The 19654-nt window shown below is 37.6% G+C and overlaps 1 protein-coding gene across 1 annotated transcript in view; it reads right to left on the bottom strand.

Moving 5' to 3' along the window:
* LOC139713352 (Na(+)/citrate cotransporter-like) overlaps nucleotides 1–14873 on the bottom strand; it is a 38535-nt gene extending 23662 nt beyond the window's left edge. The window contains exons 1-3 of the mRNA XM_071625094.1: nucleotides 14760–14873; nucleotides 3223–3488; nucleotides 1785–1976 (exon numbers count right to left, since the gene is read on the bottom strand). Of these exons, the coding sequence (XP_071481195.1) occupies nucleotides 1785–1976; nucleotides 3223–3488; nucleotides 14760–14873 (572 nt within the window). The remainder of the gene's footprint in view (nucleotides 1–1784; nucleotides 1977–3222; nucleotides 3489–14759) is intronic.
* Nucleotides 14874–19654: the final 4781 nt, after the last annotated feature.

A 19654-nucleotide genomic window follows, 5' to 3' on the forward strand; every position in this document is an offset into this window, starting at 1 on the left:
TCGTGATTTCATACCATGTTCAAAGCTTAGAACGCTCTTTACAACCTCTGAGATAGATCGTATCGTCAAACCCACATCTAAATAAAAAATTGTGTGTATACCGATAATGAGTTTTCCCTCTTCCATCAGCGTTTATGGATTTGATAGGACATCACTGATATTTAAATTGCAGGTCATTGTTTATGATCTGAGGTGTTGCGCTCATCCAAGTATGATAAAGACTCAGAGTTTAACTATTGCAATAAAATCTTCATTAAAGAGGAAAGTTAGTCCAAATATAAGTTAGTCTGATAAAAAGGAGCAAAATTTTTCGAGTTCAACGGTAAATCTTTGACTGAAATCGAATAAAAGTTAAGAGGTAATGACATTTTTAAGTTTTGCTAATTTCTGCAAAACAGTTCGTGTACAGTGCATGGATATGAATATTTTATTCTTTCTTTTTAGTCTAACTTATATTCGGACTGGACTTCCCCTTTAAAGATTTTGGAGACAATGAAGAGAAGCTCGGATGTCACTATAAAATTAAACATCAATGAATTTTAAGCAAAACTTTCCTGAAATGTAAGGTAAGGCTATACTGTTTCGAAGATGACTACTAGTGACTAAGGTGAAATTACTGTAAGTCTCCACGGTCAAGTCGTAAAGCCCAACAGCAGTTCTTGTATTTTTCTTACCTATCATCAATGTCACCGGTGTAGATGTCCATCAATTTGATTTCGCTATCTTCCGTTTTTCTGGGTTCCTGTCACAGCAAAAAATACTATCATGAATCATTTTGATACATTCGCATACCTTGAAATATGAATGAATTTCAATAAATACAGGATAACAAGTCACATGGTCAAAATTAGGGTCAAATCGGCGTGATTAACACAATGCGACTGTGAACTAGATGCATATCGTCTTTTAATAATTGTAAATTCAATCAGAACTATTGACAAGTGACAGCGCGGTCACTCCGAGTGTGCATTGGTGCAATGCACTCTATACAACAATAATGACAATTACTATTAAATTGTCGGAGAAATAAAACAATCTGTCGTCAGAATAGTGTGACGAAACCCCAAATCGTTATGCCACTTGGAATGACTTCCAGTTTGAAAGACACGAAAGAGCATTTGGAAATAAGTAACACTTTTGTCCTGATAGAATACGAATACCTTTCATTTACGCGAATCAACAGACCAAAGGTTAAGCACAAAGTGAAAAGATTGACATTAGGCAATTGTTAGGAGCAGCGGATTGTGAGAAGGAACTGCATTTCACCTAATTTTGTTTGCTTGGAAGGAAGTTGAAACATGTACATGGCACACTTCTTGCACGCTTATTTTTATTTCATAGAATCCTATGCCATGGAATTCAAACAGGTAATATCATTATTTCTTTGCGCAATTAGCACTCTGCGAGGGAAAATATAAATTTCTCGGAGAACATTAGATATCCTCACATGAGAATGATGAGAGGAGTGAGTGGTCGTCACAAGAAAACTTAACATAAAACCTACATGCACATAAGTGCAGGGAGGGGAAGTGTTGCTAATTTTTTGCCTCGACTATACACCCCCCCCCCCCATAATTATGTTCGCCATGCTGCATTTCCCCCCTTTTTTGTATGATGTAAAACTATCATTTCATGGCAATAACAGCAACAACAAAATTAATTCGTGTAAGATATTACTGAACTTTCAGTATTTATACATTAATTTCAATGCATCATGGTGCAAAGGGTACTCAAATTGACTCTTTTTAGTGGATATTTCAAGCAGAACATATCATATATAGAGCTGAGCTAAGAATTCCCTTTTTTCCACTCCATCTCGCATCGCGTCGTCATCTTTATGATCACCAGCGACGCCGGGCTCGTCCTGAAGTTCGTCGAGAACGGCCTGAGCGATGGGGATCATCATCGCCGTCGTCGCCGTGTTCGACATCCACATTGACAGGAAGGCAGTGGTGATCATAAAGCCGAACATCAGCCTAGAGATAAAGAATGACAATAATGATGACGATGACACCAGGAGACAAAGCATTTTTTTTTTACAATGGTAATACCGATCTTGCAAGATGACGACAAAAAAAAAATATTTATACTCTAGACTTTTGTCGGAAATGAAACAACGTGAAATAAAATGAACTGAATGTTGCAAGTGAGGATAAGGATGATACTCTCTACTCGATCTTTTTTTTTTAATTCATTCCGTTTTTTATCTCCAACAGAAACATGCACACATGAATTTTTACAGAAAATAAACACCTTTATAGGACAAAGACGGTTGTCATGAGAATGATAATTAGAAAAAAAAATAAGATGACAATCACCACCATTTAATTTCCAGTAACAACATTGAAAATAACATTGAAACAGAAAATGTGTAATAAATTTTGAATTTCACGCTTCAAGAAATTATTATGTGTCGCAGACGCATGTAGGCCTACATCGTTATTCGCCTTTCCGAAGGATCGGCAATCAGAATATGAAATAAGATTAGTTGTTCCGAAGGTTCATTGTTCCGAAACAATCCCCCATACCTTATACGTGTTCGTTCACTTAGAAATCAAATAGGGTTCATTAATCCGAACATTTATGACGTTACATCGTTAACGGTAGGTTCTTCATTCCGAAAGTTCGTTTGTCCGAAAACGAAATAAGGTACGTTATTTCGTAGGTTCGTTAAAGAGAAAATGAAAAGAAAGTGCATATAAAACGAACCTTCGGAGTCACGGACCTTATTTCGTTTTCGGATTTATAAACCTTGGGAATAGCGATTTTTATTATTATTATTATTTTTTTTTTTTTTTTTTTTGGGGGGGGAGGGATTAACGAACCTTCGAAACAACGGACCTCCGGAATAACAAAGTGTAACCAATTATGGAAGGACACTATGTAACAGAACGATGCAGGTCAACGTGTATATACAAAACATTTGATGCCATTTATAAAGGAGAGGAGACATGATGGATTATCAATATGAAATGTTCGAGATGTGGGGTAAAACGAAATTGAAATTGCTTCTACTTTTTCGGTGATTAATATTTTGGAAATGATTTCAAATGTATTTTACTGAATATGATCTCAGTAAGTATCTCGCACTGAGTAATATGATTAGGAAAACAATTATTGGTGTGTCCCTCATGAAATGAATGGACACTGACTTGCGGATTGCCGTAATTCTAAAGTAACAAACATTTCTGTGAGATGGCAAAGAACATGATATGTGTGTACCATCTCGGCTTCGCTCCAACCAGCATGAGCACTCGAAGGGCGATGCGTTTGTGTAGGTTCCAGTGCTCGACCGCCGCGGCCACCATGAGCCCGCCGATGAAGACAGTGTTGGTGTCGGTCAGGTACTTGCTGCACACGTCCTTCGACTGCATGACGCCGAAGACGGGAAAAAGGAAGATGGGGAGGAGGGAGGTGGCGGCCAGCGGGATGCACTCCGTCATCCAGTAGGCCGCCATGATGAGGATTGAGTAGGCTGTGTAACCAATCTGCAAGAATGAAAAGACATTAAATCCACCGTTTCAGGGCAATTACCCTCGAGGACAATAGCCCTTTTTACACTACCTTGTGTTTCTTAACCCCGGACTTTCTCTGACCCAGGACTATCGTTAGTCCCGTACCAATTTTTTCAGCTTTTTACACTCGCCAATTAGTCCCGTACTATCTCTTGTCCGGGGCTAAGGAGAAAACTGACCTTTACACTCGTTTTTCTTAGCCCAGGACTTTCCAAACCACATGAATATTCATGATTTTATACGCTGTGTACTGTACACGTACACGCACGCACCGGCAGCACTTGATTACCTCGTTTCTGATTGGTCAGTGAGGGTCGGACTTCGTCTCCGTCGCTTAGCCCAGGATTATTTTTTCGTTCTGTTTACACTCACTTGCTTGGCACCGCAATTGCGGTGCTAACCCTGCTATTTTGCAGGGCCAGATAGTACGGGATTATCGGTGGGGCTAGCCCACTTTGGCAAAAACGAGTGTAAACAGAAAGTGGGCTAAGGATAGTCCCGTACCAACGGTGGGGCTAAGCCCCCCCCCCCCCCCCCAGCCCCACCGTTGGTACGGGACTAAGCAAAAATTTACAAGTGTAAAAAGCCCTATAGACTCCTTAAATACTGATAAGTGATAGGGTTAGAGGGAAGGTGAAGATTAGGGTTAGGGTTAGGAGTTTGGGTAGGGATAGGGTTAGGGTTAAGATAGGGTTAGGAGTCTGGGTTAGGGATAAGGTTAGGTTTATGGTTAAGGTTTGTGAGTTCGGGTTAGGATTAGGTTCAGGATTAGGATTAGGGTTAGGGTTAGGGTCAGGGGAAGGGTCGGGGTAATTATTGTCCGGGGGAAATTGCCCTATAGAATCCAAATTCACATCATGTAGATTATTGCATAAATCGGTAGTGCCATGTATAGATTTGTGGAATTTGTTGCGGTCCTTCAGCAGATAAACCAGTACTCTGCAAAACCCAAAATATGATACACTGAACGAGGATGATGACATATCATAGGAGACTCACATATTCCAGAAATGTAGCAATGGAATTCCATTATGATATGAATTGCGCAACAAGTTCACCAATGTGGTTCCAATTCCTGCAAGCTTTTTTCTTTGGTTCTGCTTCCTTGAGTCTGCAATCATGTATGCTTATGTGAATCTGTTATGACATCATCCTTTAACATTGTGATTTTTTTTTGGTATGAATTTTTGAAGAAAAAAAATCTTACTCCTCATCTCAATCACTACAAACTCCGGAACTTTGTGCCCAGTACAGGTATAAGCATATCATAGATGTTCTATATGCAAAAGTCAAAAAAAAAAAAAAATCCCGAGGTGTTGTTAATTCCCTCGGGCCTCTGTATACATCTCATATACATCTCAACATGATACCCATATGGCGCACAAGCAACTAATTGTCAGAGCCTATGATAGAGTTAAACGTCTGTGGGAGTGCTGTGGCATATTATTATACATATTGGAAAAAACTCCTGACTTTCAATAGGAGGTCCCATGTTCGAATCCCATTAATTGCCTATACACGTCCTTGGACAAGATGTTTTTACCCACCATGTCCCTCTTGACCCAGTGGTATAAACAGATAATGAGTATAGTGGCAACGCCATGGTATAATAATGGCCTATTGGCAGGGCCCTGGTAGGGCAGTTGTAACACTGAAGACAGCACTATTGTCTTGATAAAGAAGACTATATTATTATCATACTCTTTCTAAACACTTCATTTTTGTCTCTCTCAGTTTTGCAATCTCTATATGCACAAAGTTTTACTATATGTTCAAGCAGAATTAAAAAAAGAAAAGATAGAATACTATAGAGTTACAGATATGGTTAAAATTCCTGAAAAATTCCTCACATCATGCGAAAATGGGGATAACATGACTGATGTCTAATAGGCATCACTCTGGCTTACACACGGATCTTCGTTCTATATTTCGTTTTATCATTATTGATAGTATATAGTAATTTGTTTTACGTAAGTCTTTTGACTATAAACTCAATTAAGACATGGATCTGAATTTCACTGCAAGCTCCTGGCGAAATGGATGTGTGTGTGTGTGTGGGGGGGGGGGGGTAAAATGCAACAATAGAACAGAGTAATCATCCGAACGAGCAACATGGTCGGTAGTGTTGTACTGTCAAGCTGTTTCATGACTTGTAACTTATTGAACTTGCAGCACCAGGCACCGGACATCCGTTCAGAAACATGGCATGTAAGCATTATTCATTAAAAAGGCCCATGGAGGCTTTTCCTATTACGATGTTCCTGGCCCACCTCAGATTGCGTTCGATATGTCGTTTGAACTAGCTGATTGCGACCCACTTTATTCCCAAGCATGAAAAGAGTAGTTGTCACGGCAAATTTCGTTTAGGAAGAGAAATAAAAAGACATACACAAATTGTAATTCGAGAAGCGCTCAGTTAAAGCGAAAACATATTTCTCATTATAACAGCAAAACTGTCTATCTATGCTTTAAAATGTACACATTTGCATAAGAAATGTGCAACAAAAAAAAAACCGTTGTAAGAATAGGTATAACACGATTTCAAGCTGGATAATGACGAAAGTGCGAAATATCAGCCAAAAGGGCCACAGAATATGCACCGATCTCCATCGCAGTGTAGTGTCTCGCATGCAGCTTGTTGGAAAATACGATTGCCAGGTTACGAGCAATGGTCACGTATAACGTCCTCCCTACCGATAATGCTGAACGCGGAAGACTCTTCAGGAATAAGTCTTGTTTTACGATCGAAATTACTTCTCACTTTTGATGTGTAAAATGAAGAGCTTGCCTCCAAAAGGCGCTAAATCCATCATTTTCAATGGATTTAGTGCCTTTTGGAAGCAAACCCTTCAAATATATTACTAAAAAACAAACAAACAAACAAAGAACAAACTCATTGTCCTGATAAATCGCGTCAGCCAGACAAGTTTCTTGGTAGATTCTTGCGATGTAGCCTTTCTGACAACTATGTTTTTGGCTGAAATCATGGACCGAAATACTTGAGTCGTCTTGGCATGAAGCATCGTTAAACGTAAAACGATACAAGTTACAGAATTCACCTATCAGTATAATTTATAATGATTCATAATCATCCAATACCAAAATATGTTCAAACGAATAAAGACTAGCTAATAGACGCTAGAATGACTGGTCGTCACTTCTGAATACAAGACACAAGTATAATGTAGAAACTTGGTGTCATGAACGTGCACATATTGGAATGTATACAAAAAACAAAAAAGCAAGCGTCTAGCTGCCCCTGGTATACAGGGTCAAGGGGCAGCCCCTCTCCCTCCTATCAAACTTTAGTGTAAATATATATATATATATATATATATATATATATATATATATATATATATATATATATATATATATATGTTATATACATACACACGGTATAGATACACATACACATATATAATGTAGGCCTATATATTTCAATTCCAATTTCAATTCATTTTCATATTTGTCATACACTACAATACCAAATTGCAATATACAAATTAGGTGAAACTTCACCTGATTGTCTTGTCTTGTCCATCCCGTTTTGTCCCGTACAGCCTTTTCTCCAGCAGTTGTTTTGTTGTCTAGTCTTGTCCTATGTTGTTCACGTCTATGATAGTAAGTGTATTTATCTGTGAATCTAATTCTCAGTGGGCTTCCAGACTTCTTCCTCTTTTTTTTTTCTCTCCTTTTTTATTTATGATGCTTCAATTAATCTTTCCATTGATGTTATTATTCCAGAGGGGCCCACATTCTACAAGCTCTGTCTTTTTAGTGGGTCTCTCCATTTTTCGCACTTTAAGCAAAGTTATACATGTACTTTATTTCGATCACTTCTGTTTTTTTTTTACTACAATGTATAATTACTATAAGGTCCTCCTCAATTGTTTTACATTCTTTTCGATACATAAGGTTCTGTTTACCTTATTCTCTGTTGTCAAAAGAAGTGTAACTTATATGTTTTGTCGAAAAATGAAATAAACTTTGAATTGAATTGAATTGAATCTACATTAATATATAACACAAAGGTCTGTTTACAGCAGTGTTGGGCTTTGTTTAAAATACGAAAAATATTACTGGGCCATAATACTTATACACCATTGGAGTCATTCACTAAGGAATATAGGAACAGGCCTGATATAGTCAGCTTTGCCTCTTGCCTACGAGAGTGTTTAAAAACTAGCTTGTTCAAATAACTCACTCCCTGGTGTGTAAAGACTAGTGTACTATGATAGGTATTAACATATCATCCAGTCTAAACGTAAATGAATAAAGTCTGAAACGATCGAATAGGAAATGGGCGGTCATTTTGAAGAACTTGTTTCGTGGAACAGTGGTTAGACAAGACAGAGGTCTTTCAGTGGATTATTGGGAAGTCATTTAGAATCATTAATATTGGATGCGGTTGATGTTGGGAGAGGATGTTGAGAGATTGATATTTGGAGAGGGTGCATGGAATTAGCATAATCACCTCAATCAACTTCATTTTTCATTTCCATTGAATAAACATAGAAATGATATACAATGCAATAGTAGAACATATTTGTAATAATTTCAAAAACGTAAATTAACAAAATACATGTGATCACGAGTAACGACATAAATTCCTTTGTGCTATACTTATCAGAATTTCCATAATGCAGCGCAAGAACTGATTACCAGTCGCTCGTAAGTCGTTCGCAACTTTACGAACAGCTTTATGAAACACCCCCCTGCAATCGATGATCAACGAAGTGAAAGTAATCGCATTGTTGTTTACTAGTACTTTCTCTCCCAAAGAGAACTCTTACATCTACAACTGCACACTTGCACACACACACACACTCTCTCTCTTTTTCTGTTAAAGCAAGCTCCTTTATTCAAATTCTTAATCTGTTTATTATGGTTTCAAGTGGCAAACATGGCGGGCCGTGTTGAGTCTGCTTGCTGGGCAGACAAAACTGGCAGGGAGAGTGGACTTTAGGCTCAGACATCAAAGTTCCAGTGAAGGTATCTTAATCTTAAAGACACACAGCACCTGCATCTTTCTTTCTTTCTTTTTTAATCATTCCCAACTCTTTTGCAGAATCTTTGTTTTATGCACAAACACACAATCGGCAGTCATGATTGCAATGAAGGACCTTAAATGCACAATCAGTATGTATAGTACTCAGCATATGAATGATGTAAGAGAGAGGGAGAGATTAAAAGTTGTATGAGGGGACTGGTGAGACAGTGTGCATGGTACCCCACAAAGCAGACATCGGAGACAGCGGATTAAAGACAAATAAAGACAATATAAGATTTGGAACTGGACCAGAGAAAGTTTCATGAGTGTTTAGAATGTACGAACTGGAATGAAATGTTAATGGATTGACAGTGAAATGCAGAAAATGATTAAGCGCTAACAACCGTATAGTAGGTCATTGCGGCGAAATATTCAATTCTGCGTTCTACAGTGTCACAGTAATAATCTCTGGGTTCATTTTATCAAACATACAATGTACTCTCTGAGTATGAAACTTGCTTGCATAATGATTATGTTCAACTGATGGACAGACATTGTAATGGTAGTGTAAACTGGATGGGAATAAATTCTAAGCAAGACTATATGTGTGCTGCTATAGATGAGCTATTATATTGGGAGCCTGTTAATACAGAAATTCAATTCAATTCAATAGTTTATTTATTTCCATCATCCAAAAAAGAAAAAAAAAGGGTACATGATCCCAAGTGGTACAATTTTTTCAGTTTGTCTTACATTCGTCTAATAAAGACATTTTTTTTTTTCGAATAAAGTATATGCACGAATGGTGTCATGAAAAAGAAACAATGCACTTTGCCATGACAACAAAAATAGTAAATAATCATAAAGATGGAAAACAGTGTTCCACTAAAAAAGCAAGAGAGAGAGAAAAAAAGAAAGAGATAATCCGATAGCACAAAATCATAAATGTGTGTGATTTCAAAAAAGGCCATTTGTCTCGAAATGCACATAACTCAATGAACATGACGGCAAGGAAGGGATATTGTAAAATAACTTTTGTTACTAACTACCATTACTGCTATACTGCTTCTGTTGCTACTACAACTACTACAACGACTGCTACTACTACTGCTACTACTGCTACTACTTCTACTACTACTACTACTAATACTAATACTACGACTACTACGAATACTGATACTTCTTATTCTACCACTGCTAGTACTACTACTACTACTACTACTACTACTACTACTACTACTACTACTACTACTACATACTACTATTACTACTACTACTACTAATGCTACTACCATACTAATATACTACCACAACTTGTAATACTTCTATTACTCCTGAGACTACCATGGAGCTAAAACGGAACTCTGCGGCTAGCTCCATGCTGTAGCACACACGTCTCTTTCTCTTTAACAAGAGATCTTCGCTTGTGTTTGTTTGTTTGTATAGGTCTATATGTGTTGGGCACTTTTTTATTATATATCTATCAACTTGCTTCCTTGATGTTATTTAGTTATTTTGTCCACGGGGAGACTGCAAGATACAAGCTTAGCTTTTCAAAATGTCTCCTCCATTTCCTGCAACTTTAATTTCAATTCAATTTCATCTGTTTTTGTGATGAGTAGTACTCTTAATTTCACGTATTTTTATTTGTTACTACATTGTATTGATATTGTGTTATTTTGTGTATGAAAATGTTTTGCATTGTTGGAAATGAAATAAATGAAATGAAATGAAAAGAAGAGAGACAGAAAGAGAGGGAGGGAGAGAGAGAAAGAGAGATGTAATATACCACAGTCTTATCATTAAAGGAAAACAATAGCTAAAAATGACGAGATGGCATGCATTTGTAAAGTTATCTATTCTACGATGCCAATATATTACGTTGCTCACTCATAAATGTCTGGTATGGCAAGTCCTAAGATTGCACAAATGAAAATTGCAGTGTATTATGACGTAAGTTAGTATAACTCTATGTTTGTATAAAAACCACTTCAGACTGTTTGCAAAGAATTCAAACAATTTTATAATGTGTATACATTGTGTCTATGAAAGGAGCTGTAAAATTCTGCTGCAGGGTTGCGATGACAATTTGATTACGAAAACAACCGTAAAGCAACCAGGAACATTTTTGCCCTTGTCTTATTCCTCGATCTTATTCTTTATCTACACATTTTATGTGTCTCAAATTTCAAAGTACACAAAATTGAGGTTCACATTTTTATATGTCATGTTGATGCTACTGGGAAACTTGTTCTAGATTACATTGCCCCCAATATCTGATCAACTAGGTCGGTATTACATGATTGAACATCAAGCATATTTATGTGCACAAGCATCGACAGTACTCTTTTCGTGCATCCAACCAAGTTCATTCAAGTATACAGACATAGTGTACCTTCATGGTTGATTATACCGTTTGCTGACTATTGCTGACAAGTGGTAAGCATACCCGGATGTGAAATAAATCATCTATGATATTTCTGAGTCTTTGAATTCATTCTGTTTTCAGGAGTGACTCTCAAATCAAGTTACAACGATCTATATAATACTACTTGAACTCATAGAGAGTTCTGGCGTTCTGGATGGAAAACTAGGGAGAGAAAAAAAAATGTATAAGCTCTTCCTCAAGTGTAAAACGTCTGGAAATATAATCAGGGTTTGGTGATTCCGAACATAATTGAGATGACAACTCTGTGACGTAAAGTATGAAGATCATAAATGAATGTGTGCCATTGAAAAGGCACGTGTCTCGAAATGCATAAACGAATATGAAAGGGACGGAAAGAAAGGAATACTGTAAATTATAACTTCTACTATAGTACTACTAATACTACGGTTACAGTTCGGAATTCCGAAGGTTCTTTATTCCGAAGGTTCGTTATTTCGAAGGTTCGTTGTTCCGAAGGTTCGTTATTCCGAAGATTCGTTATTCCGAAGGTTCGTTACTCTGAAAATGAAATGATGTTTGTTATTCCGAAGGTTGGTTAATCCGAAAAAGATATAAGGCTCGTTATTCCGAAGGTTCGTTACGAACTCCATTTCATTTTCGGATCAACGAACCTTCGGAATAACGAACCTTCGGAATAACGCCACAAATGTTTGGATTGACGAACCCTTCTTCATTTTCTTATTAACGAACCTCTAGGTATAGGGAATTTATGTGTTTCGGGTTAATGAACCTTCGGAATAACGAACCTTCGGAATAACGAACAGAACAGCACCCACTACGACTCTTATGACTAGTACTACTAATACCATTATATAGCAGAAGCAGTGCGGATTACTCTTTATTGATATACGCGGGCGTGAGAGGGAGAGAGAGAGAGAGAGAGAGAGAGAGATGTAATACCAAAACAATCGCTAAAAAGAGGAAGGCGGTAGACAATGATATTGCAAAATAATTTTTTTTTAAGATGGAAGTTACATTGCTCACTCATATAAATCTGTGATATAAATCAAGTCCTAAAGATTTCACGTATGAAAATTGAAGTGTATATATATGACAATAAAGTGAATACTCTATGTTTGTATAGAATTGCTTCATAATGTTTGCAAAGAATGAAAAGATTGTTATATTGTGTATCTCAATATGTGACTATGACAGAAGCTGCACTGCCCATAAGGCAGATGACACTTTGATCACTAAAACTACTGTAAAGCAACCATAAACCATGAACATTTTCTCGTCTCTGTTTTTCCCCTCTCATTCTTTGTATAGACATTTTATGTGTCTCCAAATTTCAAAGTACACAATAGAGGGTTTAATGTGTCAGGTTGATACTATACTTAATTGTACGGAAACTTGCTGTAGATTAGGTATACATTGCCCCCATTCTGATCAGCTGGGTCGATAAACATAACATAAATTTATACTTCATGTATGAATGTGCACAAACATCGCCATTACTTTTTTTCGTTCATTCAAACACTGCACAATTGGTAAACATATCCCTACTGGAAAGAACTCAGTGTCCCATACTACAGTGTGAGAAACACGGTGTGAACACAATGTGAACACAGTGTGAAATCTCTTCACACTGTTAAGTTCGAGCATTTTAACAGTGTGAACATATTGTGAATCATCAATTCACAGTGACACAGAACATTACCATGTAAACACTCCGTGAAAACCAAACCACAGTGTGGAATAATCTCTACACTGTTAAATTCGAGCGTTTTCACATAGTCGACTATGTGACCACACTGTGACCACACTGTGGGACACTGTGTTCTTTCCAGTAGGGATATACTAGGATAATTATGGAAATAGATGATCTATGATCTCTCCGAATCTTCGAACTCACTCAGTTTTCAGGAGTGACTCTCGAATCACGCTATAAAGATTAATATACAGACAATACTTGAACTCGGGGAAGAATCTGGCGTTAGATGGAAAGTTAGAGAAAAGAAAAATCTTATATATGCTCTTCCTTAATAATGTAAAACGCCTGAAAAGATGATCATGGTTAGGTGATTCAGAACATAGCGAGGTAAAATCACCACTTCAGATGTGACGTAAGGTATACTCAGAATGCTGCAGAGTGCAGAATACTCTCTTCTCACGAAACGTAATCCTCACTTTTCTCTTTCGACTACTCATTATTGATAATAAGCAGTAATGTTGCCATAATTATGAGTCCAATTCTATTCTCTCTCTCTCTCTCGCTCTCTCTCTCACTTTCTCTCTCTCTCTTTCTGAAGCAATATTTTTTTCATGAAAATATATGGAGCACGTTTTCACATTCTTTTCCTCTCGTACAAAAAAAAAAATAGATGCTTGTGTGACAAATAATTATTGGGAGGCAAAGTAAAGGGCATCATGTCATCCCATTTAGCATGGTTAGGTGCCTATTTTAGGGCGCAGTAGGATCCTACTTCTATAGCAGCAGAAGTAATTGCAGTATTACAACTTCCGGTACCTCAACAGCCTAAACTACATGTAGGTCTCTAGACCCCACTGTATAGTCATGGCAGTTGTGGTACAGTAAAAGTTGTAGAAGCAGCAGCAACATCAGTATTCTATACCCTCAACTAGACTTCATGCAATGCTAATGACTTTTGGCGACATCTGAAGTCATCACGAAAGAGATAACAAGGTTTGTGGCGCTGAAATCTAGAAATAAAACAGTATACTATAACATCATGGAGGAGCACTGTGGCTGAACGGGATATCAATCTCGTTTCTTTAAAGCATAGAAATAGAAATAATTTAACAATGAAATATGACAATTTCCCACAGAGTTAGAACGGGGTTATCCCACAAGGCAGACACCCACGAGTCAAACAACAGCATTGAAAAAAAAAGGTCCATGAGACACACAGCCCATGAGTTCGACACTATAGCCAAATACGTCCCATACGTTTGACACTACATAAAAACAGCCCACGAGTTTGACATTACAATACGGGGCTTAATGTGTCAGTTTACTCGTGGGCCTCGTTTGCCTAATGTCAAACTCATGGGCTTTATGACTCGTGGGCTGTTTGATTCGTGGGTGTCAAACTCGTGACGTGCACCAGTTAGTACATGACAAAGTCAGTGACAGTGTAGGCAGAGGATTTAATGCCAATATGTAGTCGGATACATTACTGTATATATATATATATATATATATACATATATATATATATATATATATATATACATATACATACATATATATAATATATATTAACATATATATATATATATATATATATATATATATATATATATATATAATGATGTTTGTAGTCCGCGTATTGGTAACAGTACAGAAAAGATGACGAAGTAGGGTATAGTAATGCATTTCAGTCCAACATTGCTATTTATTCAGATCAAATTTCCGACGTATACATAGTACTTACGTCTTCCTCAGGGTCGAGACTGTTGGACTGAAATGCATTACTACCCTACTTCGTCATCTTGTCTATTTTAATGGTCGACAGACATGCTATCCTAGGTTCCTTTACAATAAAGATTATAGTTTAAGCGAATAATTCAATAGAAACATGCAGAAGAATGAATTGAAAAATACATGATAACAAGGAAAATATAATAAAGATGACACTAAAGAACCCAAACATTATACAAACCAAACGCGCAAGCACTAGATAGCAATTACCAACCTTATTGCAGAAGCAACAGTTAAAGAAACGCACGTTAGAACCTGAAAGGGAACAAGGACCAAACAAACAAACAGACAAACAAAACAGACAAAAAACTTTAAAGGTAACTGGTTACCTCGATAAACACCGCTTTCTGAACTTACCGCATTGTTGAAGACTATGGCGACGGGGGAGAATACTATGGGTACGAGGATAATGACCAAGTAGGGCCAATTTTTGCCAATTTCCTGCAACACTCTGTTTGATTTCATCGACATATTTGTGATCAAATCCGCTCAAATCGTTCAAAAGCTCTAATCGAACTGTCAATAGACAGATAAACCAAGTCTGAGAGCACAATTAAAACTAACGTGTTCCAACAGCGATACTCAACTGCTGACTGCACCCGGGATGGGTCAGACGTTGTCAACGGAGTGTAATGATGTCCTATGCCTATATCATTGCCGTGCTCCGCTCGACCGTTGACACCTGGGGTATGACATGCACTCACTAGATTGTACCACGCTACCTATCGATCTGGAAGCTGTACGAGTTTCTGGATAGTTCAGGGATTTTTATTTAATTAACACGCGTGTGATAGCTGTTTATACTTCGCTTGCCTTGTGTCTTTTCTTTTTCCTGGATTAATTAGGACAAAGGTTTGCAGGAAAAATGGAGCAGTGGTGGTCAGACATACATACGATGCCCTCTCCCTCCCGACCGGAAGCACACGGCGGTGTGGACCAGAAAGACTGAAAACCGGAAGTCCCTATCTGGAGCTGACCCATGGCACTGAATCTGGGCTATATGGTGCTCAGCGTTCGTATCAACATGCTCCCCTCTGAAAAAAAAAACCCATTAAAAACAAACAAACAAACAAACAAACAAACAAACAAACAAACAAACCAGCCAAACGCACACACACACACACACACACACACACACACACACACACGTAATGATACGCCCATAATCATATGTATACATGCATATACACACTTACGAGACAGTCCATCGAACAAGGTAAAATATAAAATTTTTTGGTCAACCTCGGTAAGTTCCGAAAGAGCTGTGAAAGGGTACACACGTGTCGGGAGGAAAAATGAAATAGACCCTAACACAAGAAGAGGAAAGCTGCCACATCAAGCAGCCCCCCATACACATACACATATATGCACACACACACACAAACACACACATCAATTTCGGCTCGTCAGAAAACGAAAAGATAAAAAATTGAAGAACAAAAAATCGGAAAAAGAAGTCATGAGTCCCACGAATTTCAATTTTCAAAGAATCCCCCTTAGATTCTTTCCATGTAACGGAGGGGGGGGGGGGTAACAAAGACCTTTACCTGCCTATCCCTCTCTTCTTCTTTTTTTGTTTTTTTTTTTAATACGAGAAAAGTGAAAAGAGTCTAATTTTCTATGTATTTTATTTATATCTTTATACACATGTGACATCAAAAACTGTAGCAGTCTTCTCATTCAACAATAGTGGCATGGAAAAAAAAATGCAAAACTTTTCAACGGATTGTCTGATTTTCTCAAACTTTCACTGATGTGTTCTTCTATTATCACTACATTCTTTTAATCTCCATGTATGTTGTGAAGGTGAACTTGTTCTCAAAATATTGTTTGTCACTTCCGTCCGAACCAATCCCACAGGCGCCGGAACTCACCTGCTATATACGATTATCAATTTCCACCAGATACGATGTTTCAGAAGTGAAATGATACAATTTAAATGTTATACTTGTAACATTCATTGTTTTACATGGTTAAGCCGTCTTCCAGGCGCCCTTAAATTGCATATTCTGTCAGGTTTAACATTACAAAAGGTTAACTTTGGCTGGAAGATATCAACATGATTTAATAGAAAAATTGTAGGTAGATGGCGCTATTGGAGCAGAAACATGTAATGATTTCAATTTTGTTCGACACATTGACCTCACGTTATACGTATAGGTCATTTTATTAACAGGCTTTATACTTTCCAACAAACAGCGGATTTTTTTTTATTTTTTACAAAGTGCATTGTAAAGGGACCCTTAGAAGTCTTAGAGATCATTGGAATTACTCGGCACAAAGGACTAAAATCTGTCGTGTCTTCTTAGTTCTCGCGTTACTACAGGACCATGATACCAGTTGACATTACATTGTACCACTGACTGCGCTCCTGTTCTAAAAATGGAAGGCGCCCTCGTTTGCGTTTTCTCGGAGATGATTCCAGTGGTTGCGTATACTATAGGGCTCACACCTGTAAATAAAATGGAATGTCCCAGACCCCTTCACAAATTCATACCAAAGATACAAAAATAAATAAAGAAAAATAATTAAAAATCAATAATGCAGTTTGGCATAAAACTGAATAGCTGCAGATGTTGAGTATGAATTCCTCTACAAACTGCATTTTGGTTTGAAGATGAAAGCTTTTCTCATGGAATTTGAAGGGACTATGGGTGCATGTACAGAAAATAGGTGATTTTTTTTTTTGAGAGAAAAGAACTCGTAGTCTGGCTTTGCGGACCCTTGGACAGAGTTTGAGCTGAAGAACCCGCCATGGAAATTTGATGAATGACAGGGTATAGCTCACTTATCCATGTTAGTGAAGATGAAACACCTCATTTCTCCCAGCTATTTTACAGAATTTTTGAATTTTGAATTTTAACACACGTCTCTATGGGGAATTATTTACCCGTGTGAGCCCTATAGAGAATATATGCAATGCACACAAGTCAATGGGAAGTATTCATCCCAGCTGTGCTGGTTATGTCGATCTATTCTGTCAAATCCCTCCCTCCCTCCCCCTCCCCCTCCCCTCCCTGTGTGCACTTCAGTAATCTTTTGTAGTGAACCTCAAAGGTCAGTTATCTGTCCACAGGAAGCTCCTGGTGGTCGTGTGGGGGAGTCCCTCTAGACCAAGGGTCCGAAACAGACCGATGGTCCCAGAGTCCAGATATTTAATAAACCGGAGTAGACTTGTTCCAATTCCGACAAAGAAAGACACACGCGGTTTCACCACGATCAAGTGCGACAGATATTCTAACAACATAGAGGGGCGCTTAAAGGAAACCAAAACCCAAAGAGAAATGTGGATTGAGTGAAAGCAGCAATATTAGGAGAACACATCAGTGAAAGTTTGAGGAAAATCGGACAATCGATGCAAAAGACAGTTATGAATTCAAGTTTTAGTGTTGGAACCGCTGGATGAGGAGACTGCTAGGGGTTATGGCGTCATGTGCGGACAATATAAAGAAAATATAAAGGGAATTCCACAAAAATTGAATTTTCATGAAAATCACACGTTCCATCAACTTGATACTGACATATATCAAGGGTACAATTATTCCCCCTGCTTTCTGAAAGCGGTTAGTCAAGTGCTCTTTCATTATGCTAGAAAAGTGATTTTTTTTTTTGTGGAATTCCCTTTATATTTTCCTTATGTCCACACAATGACATCATAACCTCTAGTAGTCTCCTCATCCAGCGGTTCCAACACCAAAACTTTAAAAATTCATAACTTTTGCATCAATTGTCTGATTTTCCTCAAACTTTCACAGATGTCTTCTACTAATGTTGCTGTTTTCACTCAATCCACATTTCTCTTCGGGTTCTGGTTTCCTTTAAGGTCACTTAAAGGCGTCCTTTAAGGTCACTTAAAGGCCACGTTCTTCTTGTTATCGCTTATAACCGTGCTGGCTCCAAACAAGATATCATCGCACATGGTTAGGCAATTGTATTCACAGACATTCGGGAAACAAAAGGTTGTCTAAAACCAGTTTCCATGACGATGAATGGCTGAATCATTGCACTTCCTCATGTGCTCTCCATTGCACCTTATCGGGGGTTTTTTCAGATATATCAAATTTCAGTAAGCTTGATTAAAGGCTACGTTGTAATACAGAATTAAACTTCTTTTTGTTGTTAATTTTCTGATTTTAATGAGCAAGATTGCTTGAGCGCACCTGTGCCTACACTCAGAGGGGAATGTACTGTAATTTTATTGTTAAAGAACTGGCTATGCGAGTCATTTTGAAGAGATGCATAGACCGAAGCTGCCCCTAGAAAAAGCAAGAGAAAGTTCTCATAAAATCATAACAAAATGCTTGAACTGACATAAATGAATTACCGCATTATTTGGTGAATGCATAATTATTGAATTCTATGTATACGTTATATCATAATAGTCTTGAAAGTGTATAGATTCGTTTCCCTTCAGTAAAACTCCTTGTGTCTCTTTCACAACTGAGAAGATTAGATTCCTTTCATAAGCTGGTATATTGTGGGGGTCATAGGTCATTTAGACCTTTCCTCGGAATGATAAAACGGAAACTTCCGGAAGGTGGAAACAATGCTATAGATTTCTAGTGAATTATTTTTATTCGAACTCCGAAAAAAAAAATCCACCCGTTATTCTTGATGCAAGAAGGGAGCGTAGTAGTTGAGTGACACGGGGTTAGTTGTTCATTATTGTTCATTCATTTATTCAAAATCGTATTCCGGTAAGATTTCATTCACAATCTTGGTAATCATTGTTCTTCAACCGTATAAAATTGCGTGACGTTCTTTTGTTCGTAGAAGGGATAATACGACTTACAGGTCTTGTATCTTGTAATATAACCTACATGCGATTGAAGTCAAACTCGGACAGACATGATAAGAATCCACAAGAGCGACATGTTTTCAAGTCTAGAGATATGAGGGGGTAGGTGCAATATTGTGCTAACCCACACTTTTGTCAAAATTGAGTTACATGCATTTCCATAATCCTTATCCTTCACTCTAACCTCCGTGAAAATATCATATATGAATTCAACCAATAAGATGGTCAAAATGCACGCATTCATGTTTTATTAATGTACAATGTAATTTGGACTTTCCAAACATTCAACAGCGATTATCTCAAAATGACAATTGTTCAGGTTAGCACTATATCGCACATTATACCCATCGAGTTGCTGTGATAGCAAACTTGAACCACCCTCTCTGTCTTTTCTTCTCTCTCTCTCCCATTTCCTGCTTGCGCATATGCTTCTCATTCTTTCCACTGTTTTTTT

Source organism: Diadema antillarum, unplaced genomic scaffold (genome assembly GCF_040938485.1).
Source record: "Diadema antillarum isolate AM-2024a unplaced genomic scaffold, OU_Dant_1.0 seq00001951_RagTag, whole genome shotgun sequence".
Lineage (NCBI taxonomy): Eukaryota > Metazoa > Echinodermata > Echinoidea > Diadematoida > Diadematidae > Diadema > Diadema antillarum.